Genomic DNA, 18657 nt, shown 5'->3' with positions numbered 1-18657 from the left:
GGTGTTGTGGGGCCCACAGTTAAGTCTGGGGTAGTGATCAGAGTACGCAGGCATTAGGCTTTGGGCTGGCGACTGAGTGTCTGCCAGGACCTGGGAACTCTTCTGGGATTGAGCTGGGTGACCTGAGAATGGACCTGATTGCTTCCCACACTGTGGGGTTTCCTCTCACCTGGGAAACACAATCACTGGTGTTTTAGGGCCCAGAGTTCGGTCTATTGGTTACTGTGTAGTCACTGTTCCTTCTTGTCAGATACAGTGTCCTCTCAGTGCCGCCATCTTGGATTCTTCCACACTCTAAACTTAGTAGACTGATGCAGCTTATCTGGAGGTCAATGAATTATAGTATTATCATTTCAAATTTTTATTTTTATAAAAAGAACAATTTTATAAAATTGGATGTAGAACTATCATATTGTTGTGCCCGGTTTGTGAGACCCCAAAGGACTACCAGGAGTCAAGTCCGTTGCATAACACATGAGGATCTTTTTATTACAAGCTATAGCTTGGGCTCACACCCTCACCATTGCAGTGGTTGAAAACAGAAGGCCTAGCACTCAGGTTAGGTGGTTGATTTAAAGATTCCAGTCCCTCACTGTGTGTGTAAAGCAGGGGAGTTCCAGCCTGGCAAACTTCTATTGGTTGAAACACAAAAAGAGATGTTGCATTTTGATCCGATTGGCTGTAGGGAGGCCCCAAAACATAAATGGTTTAGCTTCCTTTGTTTGGCTGTCACTAGGGGAGAGGGGCAAGCTGGGCCAGTTTGCTTGCAACTGTATCGCTAGTGAGCAGGAAAAGAATGCAGTAAGGCTGGTTCCTCCCCACAAGTGGCTAGATGTGTCTCGAAGTTTCTGGCCTTTTTTTTTTCAGACTTGTCCTTTAAACTTTAATCCAATAACCCAAAAAACTAATTTTTAATTCTTTGGTTCCCTCGATATGATTTATTTTGTAGAAAATAATTTCATTGTAGCCCACTTTAATAAAGCCAAATAAATTTTATTTTAAGTAAATATGCAAATCCCTCACCCAGAATTCCCATCTGTAAGGAGTTTTAAAATCAAAAAGCAGTGATCTGTATATCAATGAAGCTATTCATTCCACCAAACAGCTGTCTTAATGAGTGCTGTGAGCCCCTGTCTTCTCTGTTCACTCTGGAGACTGGAATAACTTTGTCTCTAATTGAGGGCAAAATATGATCATAGAAATGTTTCCAATCTGTAAGTAAGTTTTAGAGCTTCAGTGTTTTTATGTGAAAAACTAGAACACTTATGAGCATGGATCAGTTCTGTGACCCTCAAGAACACCCTGAGTTGATCTATAGCTGAACCCTTTCATTCTAGAATGCTTTTGTGCTGTGTGGGTTATTTGAGCTAAAGATAGCGCAGGAAAGAGGCATTAATCATATTCTCAGAGAATACACAGAGACACCCAGGCATGTAAGCATCAAGAGTGTGACAAGTTATGATAAGAATACGTTGAACAGTAATAAGTAGAAAATTGAATATCATGTATATCATGGGTTGTCAGAATATGAACAGAACCAAGCAGGTGTCAGGGAAAGGGGAAAGGATAAAATGGACTATACTAAATGGGAAACTTTTAGTTTGTTTCCACAAAAAAAAAAAAAATACATTGTCAAAGATAATCCATTGAGGACATGATATTTACAAAATGATAAGCAAGAAAGAAGACTTGGGTTCTATGTAGATTATTCATTAAAATGTCTATATAAATTCATGAAATTTTGTACTGAAAACTAGGCAAAAGAAAATGGCTGGTCAACTCTGTTAGCCACTGATAAATTCAAGTTTAAACCACTGTGAAATAAAATATAAAGTTGTTAAGAGTGGCAATGTTTCCACAGACTGGAATTATGAAAGATGTGGAACACCTAGGATTATTCTGCATCTAAGAAGATAAACCCACGTGATGTCTTTGGAAGAACAGCAGTAATTGCATCTACTAGAACTTGCATCCCTACAGTTGCTTTATTCTTGGTTTAACACATGCCTGTCCGTCCATGTGTGTAAACATTCAAGAGGGTCTGGTAGCATGGTTCATAATACCCTAAAATAATAACAAGCCAAGGCATCCCCACTTTGAAAAAAAAAATCAATCAGTACGTGCCTTCTTAATCACAAATAAACTATTTTATAAAAAATTAAAATGAATTACTGTGAAAATGCAGCTCCCATGCATGTATGACATGATGAAGCAGAGAGAGATGAGTTTCAACAGATTATATAGTCTTCACTTCGTATAAAATTCAACACAACTAAGGTTAGCTTGTGAGGTTGGAAGATGGGTTATTTCTGGAGGGAAAGATGGGTGATGATTGATCAAGAACACAGGGACTGTGCTGCTGAGGCTCTGTCAATATTCTGATCACCTCAGTTGTAATCCCATGAATGAAATACAACTGTAATAATCCATTGAATAGATAAGTTTTACTTCAATAAAGAGCGTGTTTCAGAAAAACTGAATGTATATTATGCATCCATATTGTACATTTGCCTCTGAGAATATTTTTAATGCAGTCCAAATAACATGCTTTCATTCTGAGCTTTAAGAACTCCAAATTTGTCACAAGATGTCAGTTTTTCTAGAATGTAACCTGCAATTTTCCTGTCACAGATCTTGTGCTTATTTTGCCCTATGCTCACTACTGGGTCTGTCCTTATTAGTGCCAATTTCTTTGGTGAGCAAATACTCATTAGGATTTATTTAAATTTGGTGTCCGTGGTGTGCAAGTATGGACACACACATGCCCGTTCCACCTATACTTGGGTTCTAGGGTTTAAGCTTAGGTCCTCAGGGTTGTGCAACAATCAATTAGTGCACGGGGCTGGCTATCTTGCCTGTTATCTTAGTTATTCTGTTGCTGCTGTGATAAGATACCCTTTCGAAAGAAATCTAAGGAAGAAAAGGTTTCCTCTGGCTTAGTAGCTCAGAGGGCTCACAGTCCACCATGTGGGGGAAAGCATCCCAACAGGACCACGAGACAAGCCTGTCGCTGTGTGCCAGCCATCTAGAAGTGGAGAGGGAAGAAAGTGGGGGCAACTGTAATGGTCCAGGGCCTGCCTCCTCCTGACTCACTTCACTGAGGGAGCCTGCACTTCCTCAAGGTTCCCTCACCTTTCCAAATATGGCTATTACCTTGCATTCACACACTTGAGGCCATGCTGCGCCTCTCATGGGGAAGCCACAAGAGCGACACAGAAAATTTTTTTTAAGTGACCATTTATTTTCCTTATTTTCACTTACATTTTCTCAAATCCATTTGAGTCTTTTTCTTAGATTCATTTTTTTTTAATCCACAAAAAATCATTTTGTGTCATTTGGAGTGCCAGTATCTGACATAATTTTTCATGAGTTGACAACCAGAATGTTGTTGTCATTGTTCATAAAAAAAAATCTGTTTTCTCCCACATATTTAGCATTCATGTTTTCCTTACATACGTTGGTAAGCTGATAAAACAATAGCGAAAACATGCACTTGACTATGTCATTGCTTTAAGACACTAAACATACTTCTCTCTCCAAGTCGTATATTGTGCTTGATAATTCTAAGACTTTGTTTCCTTGAGAACAAAATTTTGCAGATTAGTTATATATGTACTCTATGTCTCTGTGTGTGTATATATGTGAGTGTGTGTATATGCACGTGGCTATGTTTGTGTGCGTGTGTGTATGCTTTTGTGTGAGCTTCAGTGTATATATATATATATATGTGTGTGTGTGTACAATATTGCTTGTGTGTGCATGAGAAATATTACACGTGTGTGCATGTTTATATGTGGGTATGCTTATTGTGTGCACATGTGTGTGCAATATTGCACGTGTTTGTGCATGTGTGTATTTTTCCTTCTTTCTTCCCATCATATTGATTAAAGAAACTTGAGCTAAAGAGAGTAGGGGATGCTCAGAAAAATCAGTGTTAGCAAAGAGGCCTAGAATGGAATTATTCTTTAAGGATGCCATGACCACAAGAACTCATCAGAAAGTAAGCTCCTCGAGTCACTGCCACCATTAAGTGCAGCAAGTTAAAACTGACGAACTTCTCGAGACTGTTTCCTCATCATCACAGGGAACAATTTTTAGCTGCTCACTGCCTTCTCTCCTTTCAACTTCCAAAGCACATGAAGAGTTCTCTCCGTCCTCCCGAGCCTTCCAGAAATGCTGTCTTGGAAGGGAGGAGAAGAGATGCTATTCTCAAGTCAGACCCAAGGCTGTAAGGAACAAAACAAGGGAAGCCATCAAAGAAGTGAGGAGACTGCTGACATGGTTGAAAGAAATATTTCTACTAGCCGTGGATCCACTTCACAGTGTCTGTGCAATGGAGGCCCCCAAACTGGAGCATTTTCAACACTGATTCCTGAAAACAAACCTACTGCCTTAGATTTGCAACAGTGTGTTGGGTCTCTGTGGTGTGGTCAGCATGAAATGAGCCCACAGGCTTCCTTTTTTTTTTTCTGTAGATTTATGGCCTACTGCTAGGAAATAACGAAGGGGTTGACTCCCTGTCTAGTCTGATTTGGAGATCCATAGTGTCAGAGACACAGACTTCTGAGGAAATAAGTGTAAAAGGTAGAGGTTCAAAGAAACGTTTTGGAGGTTGGAGTTTGGCAGAAGTACTCAAACGTGTACCCGAAAGGATATTCAAATGCAAATTCTGTAAGTGGATTCAATCTTGGTACACAGGTGTGTAGACGCCTGAAAGAAATTTGGGTGCACATCAGAACAAATGTGTTTAATACTGAAAAGGTCACAAAATTCCATCCTTAGGACAATAAAATGAAGGAGTTGTTGTTGTTGTTCTCCCAGAGAATTTTGTTGTTTGTGTGGCTCTAACATAAAATTCCGATGGCTCCTTGGGTATTGATATCATTTTCATGAGTCGTGGCATGTGACTTCTTCGCTCTACTCTTTGCAATATTATTCTAGGGAAGATAATTACCAGGGCTGTTGGAAGGCTAGTGAGAGCCAGTGTCTTTCATTACGGAGTATATAAGCCTTGCAACCGTATGTAAGGGTTCCACCTGTTAGTACATAATAACCTTCAGTGCACCCTGCTTGCATTGATTGCCACTCATCCAAATTGATTTATCTTCCAAAAATACACCAAAGGCAGAGAGTATGTGAAATTTTCTGTTATCTTTCAGGCAATATGTTATCTCTGCAACTTGCAAAAAGCAAAATAAGCCAAATTAAAAAAAAAATAGTCTCTCAAGGAATCATGTAAGTCTACTTGTTGTGTTTGATAGTTATTTCTGTACTGTTTCACACATACATATAAGCAAGGCTATGACAGAACACTTCCAAAGTCTTCCTGGAAAATACTGAATTTATAATAACAACCTAGAAGGAGAATAATAACACCCAATGCTTTCTTATAGATGCTCTAAATATTATTTTGTTGAAGGAATGTTTAAATGTTTAAATGCCAATCAACTAGTACATTTTATGGGTGCTAAAAAGATAAATACCTTTTCAAATATAAAAAGCATCACATTAATAAAGTAATTCAGTATAAATGTAAATGGTAAATTCAGTACCTTAAGAATGAGATTTTATGGCATGGCAAATTTTCAGAACTAAATTGTTCAGTTTTTTTCAAATTAAAATCGTTTAATTTGAGGGATTTGAATATATCATGAATGGTTTTTAATGTATTAATTTAATCTTTTTAATCCTGTAAGATTATTACTTGTTTAAAATTTACAATAAATATCTAAACTTTAATAAAGTGATTAGCCCAGGATTTCATAAGCTGAAGTATATAGCAGTAAAATTAATATGTATAATATTGTAAGACAGTGTCCATGTCTGTTTTTAGTTAATGGCGGGGAACTATGTGGGTATATAGACTCAGTTTACCTCCCCTGGGCTGTATCCAATCCTATTCTTTTTAGTGTTGGCATAAAGTCTTGGGAATTTTATAATTTCATCTAAATTTTAAAAGACTCGATTACTTCACCAAGTGTAGAGTGCTGTTAACCATGTGCTACTTGAGCAAATCTGTCCCTGGATTGCTAAGCTGAAGTCTGTGATTTGAACCATAAAAAATAAAAATAAAAAAATAAAATAAAAAAGTAAAGAGCTTAGAGTCCTTAAACGGACAGTTTCTTAAACCATACTGTTGCAAATGGTTGTTGTTGGTTTTTTAAATCTAGTTATTCTCTTGTATGATAAAATTTGTACTTAAACTATTTGAAAGCAAAAATTCAATTGCTGAATATTATCTACTCCTAAGAATTCGGTAACCGTGCCTGAAAGTTCTGTCTCGTAGCAGCTTAGATGAGAAAGCATATGTCAACAAAACTAGCTCATAGGAGGTTGTGTTCCTAATGGAATCACCTTGACCTTCATGACCACCCAATGACACACTGATTTTTAGGGTGCTTTTTTTGTTGTTATTGTAAAAGCAGCTACTTCTTTACAGTGTGGACATCCACAAGTACATAATTCAATCTAGATACTTTTCCCCTCGGCTAAATTGGGGGCAAGAGCTCAATGGTTCAAACCATAATGAAATGACAGGGTGCCCTGCAAATGCATGAGAATAGGCTTCCCCCGAGACACCAAAGACTGACACAGAGCACCTGCGCTTCACAGGGAAAGCCCAGAACCCCACAGGGTTTGCTGTGGGGGAGGGGGATCTTTGTCCCTGTTTCCGGGAATTCAGCCAGGTTGTGGAATTTTATTAAAATTCCCGGGAAATTAGGCTGTGGTTTATGAAGATGAATTGGGTATTTTCCGCAGTACCAATACATTTTTTTTTTTTTTTTTTTTTTTTTTTTTTGGTGAAGAGGTAGGTATATCAGATAGAGAAGGATTTTTAGTCACACTTTCAAGAATTCCCAGACATATTTGAGCTAAGAAAGGCTGTAGAATTGCAGCATATGCCAGCTGCATGTCCTAGACAGGCAGGTCACAAGCTGAGAGATACAGGGAGGTAGCTGAAAAGGAGAGACAGCAATTCCCACCTCCTGGGGGAAGATTAACTTTCATACAAATAGATGAACTGGTTGACATTTTGCACACTGGGTCCAGGGGGTGGTTAATTCTCCCTGCAATCACAAATAGACTCTTCTGGGACTAGATACTACAAAGTCTACCTGAGAGTAAGGGTCCAATGTAACCAGCCTGGAAGAGTCATGAAGATAACTGTTGACTGAAAAGGGATTAAATATGGAACTTCTCTAGTTTTACATATGGCCGAGTGATATTGGCATGCAATAGAAATTATGTTCTCAAGAACTCAGTTTAGAAGCTAAAGAGGAGCTACACTAAGCCAACATACCATGTATTAATCTTCATTTGAGTTGTTAAAATAAATTGACATTCCAGACTCAAAGTCCTAGAAACCTATCTCAGATGAATTTGGGGAAAAGAAAAAAAAAAAAAAAAAAAGTGGATCATGAAGACACTTCCGCTTCTGAAAGTTTAAGAACTAAGATATTTTGGTGCTCATTAACATGAACCAAAATGTCTCCTGGTCTGCAGTATTTTACATGTGACAACACATATGACCTCACATTCTTTATCCTTCACCATTTTACAGTGCATCTTAAAGCATACCTCATTCCCTAGAGCTAAGCCCCTTAATTGACCATCCAGTTAATTTGTTTCCAACTCTTCACCGGTATTTTGCAGGTTTTAGTGTGTAAAGATGCCCTTGCCTTTCATATGTAAACACTAATATTCCCACTCATTTAATTTTACTAATGCTATAATAAAAGTCTTACAAAGTCCAGTATAATTCAATACGTTTATATAATGTGTAAAGATAAAATTAGAGCAGCAAACATTTACGTATTAAACCTTAAGAAAATATTTTTGACCCACACATAATAATTGTATGTATCTGTGAGGTGTGTGGAATTAAATAATTGATCAATAAGAGTAAATTATCTTAAAATGTGTTTTATGTGTCTGTGTTTATTTGAGTGTGCGCTCAGGCAGGCTTTCACTGTGTAGCGGAGGCTGGCTTCATAGTTCCCATCCTCTTGTCTCAGTGTCAAAAGGACAGGTGTCACACCCAGTTCACAGGTATTCATTTGTTTATTTATTTATTTATTTATTTATTTATTTTTGCCATGCTAGGAGTTGTATATATGATCTCTTGCATGCTAGGCAAGAACTCCACAAGTAACTTTTCAAAAGAGTTTCTGATTTTTTTTATCTGTTTAGAATACTCTGTTGTTAATTATTTCATTTAGACTGCCATCTTTGTGGAATGGATCATGTAACACATTAATGGAGTATTTTATCATCGAATACCTGATTAACTTTGCTAAACATTCAATGTGCAGTGGGCTACCGTGGAACCTCCCAGCCGAGCTAGAAGCAGGTCCTCCGCCCTCTGCTCTCTCAGGAAAGAATTCTCGTTGCATGGGATGCATCCTTCTTAGATTTCCATACTTGCCTCAGTACCCTGCCTTAACCTGTTCCCATCTGCTGTAGACACTCCACTATAGACATAAGCTCAGTACACGAGTCATGCTATTTGTGCTCTTCTTTCTAATGAAAACACACATGTTCCAAGCTAAAATGACTATTCATAAAAAGTTTATTACATTTGTCAACAAAATCATTCTCAACTAAATATAATCCTTTTGGCATTCTGAAATATTTAAAAATTTTCATATTTAAAGCTAATGATTTGAGAGTTAATCTTCAGTATTATCCTTGGGGACTCATTCTTTTTACATATGAGTCAGATTCTCTAAAGAAGCAGAACTGATTGCACACATACATACATATATACATATAATTATATATATAACATACATGGAGTTTATCATAGTGGCTTACAGGCTGCAGTCCAGCTGGTCTAACAATGCGTGTCTACTGATAGTTGTTCGGACCACAAAGCTGTATGTTTCAGCTGATCCTCAGTATGTATAGGAATACTGAAGAATTAGGCTCCTGTACCAATGAAGGACTGAACTTCCCAGTGAGAGGGAGGGCAAGGAGGCCAGAGCAAGCTTCCTTCTTCAGTGTCCCTCAGAAAGGTTGCCACAAGAAAGGGCACTTAAGGTGGCTCTTCTGACTTCGAGTGGTCTGCATTTAAGGTGGATCTTCCCACCCCAAATGAGCCAATTAATTAAAAATCCCTCACGCCCAGCAGCTTGTATTAATTCGAGATCTAGTCAAGTTGAGAACAAATAACAGACATCACACTTATAATCCTAGAGTTTTTCTGCCAAACTCGCCAGTGACGGCAGACAAGAAATTTTCTCTCGCTGTGTGTTGCAAGTTTCTAGAGAACAAGAGAAAAATGCTAACAAGAAAATTAAAAATACCACTTCTCCAATTTTTCTAGAAAAAGATGGAAGCTTTTTACCCAGATTTCTCTTTTCTTATTCTTATTACTATATTCATTTCTTTAAAATGTAAAATAGTACATTATCATATTTATACTATCTTATTTATTTTTATAGTTTGAAATAGTACATAATCATAACAGTGAATTACTCCAATAATACTGGTAATAATACTAGCTTAAAACGGGAATTCCATTTTCCCCTTCCAGATCAAGTCTCCTGAAGTGTTCACATTTTTGACTCTTCTAATGTCAAGAAAAGCAATTCTCAGTCATACCCACATCTCTTTCCTTTCCTCACCTTTTATTATATGATACTTATTAACAAACAGTAGTGTAAGATGAAGAATCCAATTAGCACTTCTCCATCCCCGTTGATTTTGTTTGCTGTGCTATTTTCAGTTTTCCAATTGCTTGTGTAACTTTAAATAACGTAATTAAATCTCCATTGCTCATTTCAACAAGTCTAGATAATAATGAAAGTGGATTTTAAATTACATGATGAATTACCGAAACCAAAAACTTACTCTGGGTTGGTAGCTGGGCGCATCTGCGAAAGCAGAGTGAAAGGGGTCAACAGGGTGCCTATAAGATGAGATTTCTTTACTTAATACTCCAAGGGAATAGCTCGAATTCTAGCTTTTTTTTAAAATGTTGTCAGTAAGGAAAGGGGTTTTGTCTCTCCAGTGGTCAGAGACTCTAGAGAACTCCTTGGAGTATCTAAATGGAGACACAGGATTGGATTATAGATGATGATCAGTTTTTGTGAGCCTTCATAGGTCTACTAGAATGATGCTTGTGGAAGCAACTGAAAAGTTAATCAGTGAAATAAAAACAAAGTATTTAAACTAGGAGTTAATTCTGATGCAATTTATCTTCAGATCTGACTAAAAGATGCTGTTCAAATATTAACTAACAAAGATAGATCCTTGGACTGTCTTCAATTCAGGGAAAAGTCATTATTGTGTATGAATTGAGCTGACCATATAAAGGTTCCGTATGTGAGAGAGGGATAGGAAGAGAGATGGAGATATAAAATTAAATACAGGGAGAGGGACAATGGGAATGAGCAAGGGAGGAGGGAAGAAAGTGAGAGAATTCCAGAAGAAAATTTCCTGTATGTGTGATAGAGAGAAAAAGAATAATCATTTGGATTTAACAGAGCAATTTTTATACTGAGGTGATATATCCATAGTTCTGAATGCACAGTAAGAAGACATAAAATGTTACTAAACTGCTCTTATCGATACCTCATTATTTATACAAAAATATAGTGATACCACTTAGAAAATATATAAAGAACTATATTGACCCTGGTGTTTATGTGAAGTAATAACCATTGGTCAATAATTATATTTGATTTAATTATTATTTAATAAAAAAGTATTGATTGTGGTTATTTAATACAATTGCTCGTTTTAAATGTCAGTCACCACCATGCAATATCCACTGAGAATTTCAACTACTGGATTTGCCTAAGAGTATATGATGTTGTTCAGTGTTCTTCAATTTCAGAATATATTGCATGAAAGCACATGGCTTCATCATGTAATTTACGTTGGACCTTCCTTGGACACTGAGGAAAATTTGATTTCCCTTTAGACCTACCATTTATATATTTCGGCTGAAAGTTGTAAACCCTTAATGTTTCCCGAGCCATGTTCTATGAGCATTATTTCAAGGAGACATTAGTAGATATTCACCGAATATACGTAAAACAAAAATACCATTTCTTCTGAGTCAGTATGAAAAGCAATGTAATTCACCAATTCCTTGAGAAGTCCTCCAGGAAATACTATCCTTTCAAAACATTATCTGGTGAACTGTTTCCCAAGCTGATCAGTCCACGAAGGTTTTCATTGTTCTCTTCAGCACGCACGTCACTGTTTGCTCATTTAACCGAGCCGGGTTCAATTAAGCGTCTTTTACTGTAATGGCAGAGGTCAGGGGCTGCAACACAAGACCACCTATTGCCAGAGCCTCAACCTCCTGCTGCTTGGTCCCTTCTAAAAGAACAAGTGTTCCAATGCACTTTAACGGATGTATTCGTTTTAATGCTTATGTGTACTGTGAGTGCTTGTCTGCCTGTATAGAGCTCCCCCGTGTGAGTGTGGTGCCTATGCAGTCAAGAAGAGAGTGTTTGGAGCCCTGGAACTGGGGTTACAGAGAGTTGTGGGCTGCCACGTGGATGCTGGGAAGCTCTGCAGGAGAAGGCAATGCTCTACTTCACGTTAATCTCCCTACCCTGTACCCTGCACCAGTATTGCAATCTTAACAGCTCAATAGAGACCCCTGGACATCACACTGAGAAACAGTGGCCTGGAGGAATCTGTCAGAATCCTAAACAGAGTCTCTTCGTACCACTATGGATTTAACAAAAACAACTGTGATATGTGCTTTATTTTAAATTACACGGAAGTGAAATGAATGGTGTGGCTTTGGTTTCTACGGAATTAAAATGTATTTTAAGCATTCCCTCTCCCCCCCCCCAGTTTCGCTGTAATTATATGGAAAAAATAAATTGTTTAAGAGGAAAATACAAAAAGGCAAATCTTTTCTAAAGCAGGGAGAACTCAGAGCACTTTAGTGCCTTTACATTTAGCTTAAGTCCTCTAAGCAGCTTAACACTCTAATTTTGCTTTCCCGACGTCCTCCTGGGAGAATCTCTTAGATGACGTTCCATGCACAGAGCTACTATGTGCTTTCATTTTGGATCTGAGAGAGGCTTATTTTCTCTTGCGATTTAGAATTAAGTAGAGAAGGTGTCCAATTGTAAGCCCCGGCAACTGGGTTTCTAGTGCCTGCCTAGTGGCTATCTCGCTCAGCTCTCAAGTGGGGCAAGCATCGTGCTGTCAGCTTTCCCCGAATCGTGAGTGTACGGCACAGCTAAACACTCTGAATTTTCTTCCAGGAAGAACTGAACCCTATTTTGGTGACCCCACCTATCCAAGCCATTGATCAGGACCGAAACATCCAACCACCATCAGATCGACCTGGCATCCTCTACTCCATCCTTGTCGGTTTGTATCTGCCAACATTTTATCCCATTAGAAATCTGTGAAGGAACTCCCTCAAATCTTATCAAGCTCTTTAATAACAACATTTTTTTATTGGAAGAGCCTATGTAAAGCTAGATATAAGTCTGAGTTTTTCCTTCTTCCTGTTCTCAGTGAAATGTTATTAGAATAGGCAATGTTGCCTTTATAAAACAAACAAGATACAAACCCAACTTAAAAGTATCCTTCATTGATTTCGAAATCAAAGGGAATAGTGCTTTGTTGAGGCTCCTGGAAGAAGGAAAGGACTACCAGCCCAGGAATGTGATACAGATACTCAGGGCCCATTTCTCCTCTGAAAACACCACATCCTTGCTAATCCACCGTAAACATTATCAATTGCAGAGACACATAAACGAAGACATTTGCCAAAATTATGCTTACATTACTCTGATAAAACGCAAATGTTGCTGATTTGCATGGCTTATGGGCTCTGGAAAGATAGGTACACATTGAGACCAGTATCTCTCAGCTAGGAAGTGCTGAGCACTGGGGGATGTCCGCAGGAGATTTCAACATTATCTTCTAGTCCTGAGTCTCTGGCTTTGCGCCTCCAGCCTGGGTGCTCACAGGCACACATCACCATGTTATGCAGATTCTAGACAATTCATGATATCATACTAAGAAGTGATATTTCTAAAATTTCACCCAATAGTTCTATTCTAAGGCTTTAGAACAATGTATAAAACACAGGCCAAATGTAAAGACCTAACCATTAAATTACTATTTGTTTTAATTATTATGAATCCAAGTCTTTGAAAGCCTATAGTTGTCTTGTTATAAATAACAAGAAACATAAAATATTTGATCCACTAATTGAAAAACTATATATAAAACATGTCCCTCTGTACAATAATAGAAAAGTGAGAGGGAAGAGCTCCAGATTAAAGGGGGGGTTAACATGGGCACAAAAGTATCAAAAGCAGAATTAAGATAGATTGAGGGGTAGGATGGCTTTAACATCCAGGGGTAAACTTAGGCAAGTGGGGGTAGAGTCAGCAGCAGGGCCAGAGGCTAATAGCTCCTGCCGTCTGTGGTTGGACACTTGTGGTGCCCAATGATAGCCTCTGCTGGAAGCAGCAGGTGATTAAAAGGAAAACAGGGCACCAATGGTGATTGCTCCTGGCATTTGGTGCTAATACTTAACAACTGACAAGACACTCTGAACTCTCTTTAACTCTTTAAGGGCCAGAGCTGATGGCTCTTGCAGATTCAGGGCCAATACTGTTTCTGACTGGTAGAACTCTATTTAACTCTTTAGGGACCAGAACTGATGGCTCTTGGTGAAGCTGCTGGGGGAAAAAAAAGGAAAGGGGAAAAAACACACATTCATACACATACACACTTGGTAGATGAGGCAAAGGCAGGCTCCAACAACTTCATACACACATACAAACATGCATAAGTACATACATAAATACAGACAGACAGACATGCAGACATATACACTTTCACACATTAGGTGGGTGGAGCAAAGCTCCAACCATCTTACACACACACACACACACACACACACACACACACATGGATGGAGCAAGGCAAGCACCAACAACTTCATACATACAGACAGACAAACAGTCACACATTTGGAGGACAGTGGATAGAACAGAGCTCCAGCTCCGACAGCGATGCTCTATTAATTCTCTCAGCTTTTTTATACTTCCTAAAACAAAGTTTTCTATGTAAGAAGAAAAATTACCTCATAGCCATAAAAGCAGTTATCACAAAAACAGATAAAGTCATTACACAGAGGGAGGTACAGCAGGATTATTGATTACATGTTTTTCCATTAAAACTTGTACCTAACTAAACACTGCTAATCTATCTCTCCATTCCATAAATTCATTGTGAGTTCAAAGCAATAGTTCTTCATGTCATAGGTTAACAGGGTTTAAGGTTAACAGGGTTTAAGGAGTTCCAGCAGGATTACAGTTTATATGTTTTCCCATTAAAATTTGCACCTGACTAAACATTCTTTATCTATCTTTTAGCTTCACAAGTTCCTTATGTTTAAGTAAAGTTTTTATTGTCTTTCATTCCACAAGGTCACTATAAGTTGAAAGCAATAGTTTTTATATATCATAGGTTAACAAGAACTTTTACCAAGAAACACGTCATCTATCTTATGTCTTACTTTTGACGTCTTATATAGCTAAATTAGCTAATTTTCTATTCGCTATCCTATATTCATAATAAAACCACCCATTTTTTTGTTCATGGCTTTTCTTATCATGGTGCATACTGAAACCTGATCTTATCTCTGAACCTAATCTGAGTGAATCTTTTTCCTTCATCATAAATCTGTCCCAAGCCTGTTCTCACTAGTGCAATTTATGTGCTTGTGACACATGAAGGCTCACAGAACTCCTTATGCAGATTTTGCCATTCTGAAGGAGGGCTTAAAATTACTTGAACCAAGTCAGAAATTCTATAAAATCATCATCGGGAATTATAAAATCATCAACTCATCTAAACAGCGTTATTTCATGAAAGCGCACCTTCATATTGATATGCAGGAAATTTGCCCAACAGAGTGGCCTAATGCCCAGGAAGCAATCACGCCGGACTGTAGGCAGTGAGGATTCACCTACTTCTGGTCACATTGTGCTAGATTATCTGAGGAATGCAGCAATGACAAGCATGGAAAGGCGTCTCAGCAGCAAGAAGCAATCCAGAGACAAAATCCCTGCTGTCCGTGCCTCTCAGGGACACTTATCTCAGCCATGCAAAATGTTGGGCGCCTCCCGGAGGCTCATTTGCTTACTGCAGCCTTTCCTACATGACCTCCACCAGGGAAGAAGTAAACATTTCTGAAAGAGCTGGAGAGCTCCACCTACTTTAACAGGAAAACTGGTGTCTGCCGGTGGAAACCAGTAGAATTGCTATAGTCAAAGTCCTTCTGTAACCTCAGCCAGCACGCTGGCACCTTGAGCTGTTACTGCCTACCGTGTGCCAACCAAGACTTTCTGCAAAGGAATAGAAAAATACTGACGGACTGACAGGAACGATGCCCAGGAAGATGATCAGAACAGCTACAGAATCGATAACTAAAGACAAGCCTGTCTTTAATAATTACAGCTTGATTGATCCTTAAATGAATTAATGTTTTTATGGATGTAAAACCCAAATAGATTGTTTAACTCTTGCTCTTCCTGTGTGTAACAACAGAGATATGAATTTAGTCTTTCTTTGAAATGGGGGCTACAGGGAAAGCATTCCAATTTAGACTTCTAGTAAGTACAAAGTTAGATCTTCTGCCGAACTGAATTCTTCATTAAATATGCACACACTTAGATATTTTAATTTGATTTGATGTGATATTTGTTATTTCGATAGTATAAAGTTTTACTTCTGGTTACAGTCTTATGTTAAAGTGAATGCTGAGTTGGAAGTTTAATGGGACACATGATCTTGGACTTGGACTTCTGTAACTGTGATGTAATAAACTGTGTTTTTGAAATAAGTAGTCTGTCTCAGGAATTTTATCATAATATCACAAAGCTGATTATATACTCCTCCAAAAACAGAAAAAGAGAGGAAAGAAGAATGGAAAAGAAAGCCCAAATCAACTTTATCAGAAGTGAAAACTAAGGTTCTACATTTCTTATTGAGTATATAAACAAAGCAACTAAATCTTGCTAATAGTGGTGAGCTTTCTGCTATTTTTACTCTTTAAGCCCCACAGTGACCTGTGGCAGTCTGACTTATCAGCCACTGAAACGAACAGAAAAAAGTTAAAGATCTCTCAGTGCCTCATTTACCAAAATTGCCACTTTCTGACCTTCCTGAGGTTCTATAGAACCACTATTAGAAAATAATCTCTCACGTCTTCAAGGCCAGAAAGGTTTCTCTCCATGGCCATTTGTCAAAACACTTACATCAAGCTCTTTGCCTTTGTGACTGCCTAACATGGTGGGAAACAGTTAAGGAAAATTTAAACAAGTAAAATGCTTGAAAGATAAAGAATAGAGTCCATTGGGGATGTAAAAACTTCAGCATATCTATTGGAACCTAGAGCAATAGCAAGACTTAGGCTTGGGAAGTCTTTAAATTCTGCCCTCACTTGCTGACCTGCAGACACCTCCTCCCAAAAAAGAGGCAATTGAGGTAATCTTCATTTCAGAGGGCTCTGTAGAACACAAATTTGAGGACCAAGTATGCTACTCAGACACAGAGAGCTCTCTGAAAGAGCTAGAAAGTGTGTTGGCCAGCATGTGTAAAACCAAATAAAACAGAACAAAACCTCATGCTGTCACTCAGCAGTCCACACAACAAAGCATAACCTTTACATTTTTAATTTATAAAACATATATATTGCTACAGCCAGCAGTATATCAACAAGCCTTGACAAGAGCAAAATTATGATGTCTTCAGTTGCCATGTAATATGATTTAAAATGCCCAGATATAAAGGAATCAAATTATTAAACTAAAGAGAAATAGTAAGTTATGGATATTGTAGATACAAAATTAAATCAAATATTGTTTTCCTCAGGAATATTAAACTTTAGTCCACTGAACAAAGCCCTTCAGTCTCTGATTTACGTATATAAAATGCCAAATGGAAGCGCCTACAAAGACATAAAGGAAATCAGAGTGGTGACGCAACAAAGAAGCAGACAGCATAAAAGGAACTAAACCAAAATTGAGAAATGTCACTGAAATTAAAGTTCTGCTAATGGTTATGAGGAGTGGCTTCAGCTAAAAAGAAAAATGTAACCAACGTGAAGAGAGATTAGCTGATGTTATAAAATCCAAAACAAATCATTACCTATAAAACAATCTACTCTCAAATTGAAGAAAACATGAAATAATCTTCTCAAATTCACCTGGAGAGCTTTCTGGTCATTCTGAACTGAGAATAAGGTTGACAGAGTGAAAAACCATCGAAATTATATAAACTATATTTTTTGACGATAGACAGCCTTCATAGTACCCCAGACAAAACCTCAAAAATGAAACAAAACTCTACCAAATTACCATCAACTTGCTGTGCCAGATGAATTAAGCCATCTAGATTTATTTCAATTTTTTTTTATCTTACAGTTCTGAGCATCTCATTAATACTCTGGCCACGCACGGCCAGAGAGTTGGCGTTCTCTCTTCCAGTATCACTGAGGCTCCATGCAATGCATGGCCTGAGATGGTCACTGATCCTTGCACACAAACACACAGACTGGGAACATTGAGTTGATCAAGTAAATGATGGTTAAAACTTTGCCACCACTGTCTGAGAGCAGCCCCACAGAATAATTATCACTAGGAGAAATAACTACCATTGGGGGAAAGTGACACCTAAAATCTTTTCATGCTGAAAACATTCAGTACACTTCTAAGCGTGTGCATAAAGAGCAGGAGCCTTCCTTTAGGTAGACTCTTTCCTGTAGACTCTAGGTATCAATATAAGTCAACTGAGTTTTGCTCTTCTAATAGGCAAAAGTGTCATTACTATGTCAATATGTGTGACTAGTAATTATGACACAGGTAACATATATTAAATATCACTTAGATATGCTATACTTTAACTGTAATATTGTTGAGAGCTGCTTTCCTGTTGGTCATGGAATTACGATGTGTAATAATATTTTAAACACCACGGCAACTGAAAGGCTGGTTTCACGAACTTGTTAAGGATGAAAAGAGCAAAGCCAGAAACTTTAGTTTCAATTTTGCTTATAAACCTTCACAAACTCTAGTAAGTATCCCTAAGCATTTACCTTGTCAAAGCAGAGTGTACGGGACAGTCACACAGGAGAAGTCATGCAAATGTGTGTATATGTCCATTAAAAACTTGAAAAAAATTGTTTCACCCAAGAGACATCCTGATGCATTTCAGATTCCACAATTATGAAGGGGAGAACCCAGCCTTTTTGTTGTTGTTTGTTTGTTTGTTTATGTGTTTGTTTGTTTTTACTTTGCTTTTTACATGGCACATGACATCTTAGGAATGAATCACTCTCTTTTGTGTTGGACAACCCAAATTATTTAGTTTCAACACTACGTAATGTTGGGTTTAAAACACTATGTAATTTGCACATCATCCCTAAGCTGCATTTCACTCACTTCTCCTTTCTCTGCAATGCTGAGCAAGACATTAGTGATAATAGGTATCTTAAGAACTGGAACCCAGGGGTAGTTTTACACAAATGCAGACATTTTTAAAGTCCTACAGAGAAATAATATTAAAATTATCAAATAATTTTATTTGCCACAAAGGAGAAACCTTTGGACTTAACATCAGAGGAATGCAATATTAAAAAAGTAGCCTTTGAACTTA

At 37.9% G+C, this 18657-nt stretch overlaps 1 protein-coding gene across 4 annotated transcripts in view; it reads left to right on the top strand.

Moving 5' to 3' along the window:
* Pcdh15 (protocadherin related 15) overlaps window positions 1–18657 on the top strand; it is a 1462904-nt gene that overhangs the window by 1125478 nt on the left and 318769 nt on the right. For all 4 annotated transcript variants that reach the window (XM_060369368.1, XM_060369370.1, XM_060369367.1 and 1 more), the window contains exon 11: window positions 12237–12345. In XM_060369368.1, the coding sequence (XP_060225351.1) occupies window positions 12237–12345 (109 nt within the window). The remainder of the gene's footprint in view (window positions 1–12236; window positions 12346–18657) is intronic.

This window comes from Meriones unguiculatus, chromosome 16 (assembly GCF_030254825.1).
Source record: "Meriones unguiculatus strain TT.TT164.6M chromosome 16, Bangor_MerUng_6.1, whole genome shotgun sequence".
Classification (NCBI taxonomy): domain Eukaryota; kingdom Metazoa; phylum Chordata; class Mammalia; order Rodentia; family Muridae; genus Meriones; species Meriones unguiculatus.
The sequence above is the reverse complement of the archived record's forward strand: the minus strand, read 5'-3'. Positions and strand labels throughout refer to the sequence as shown.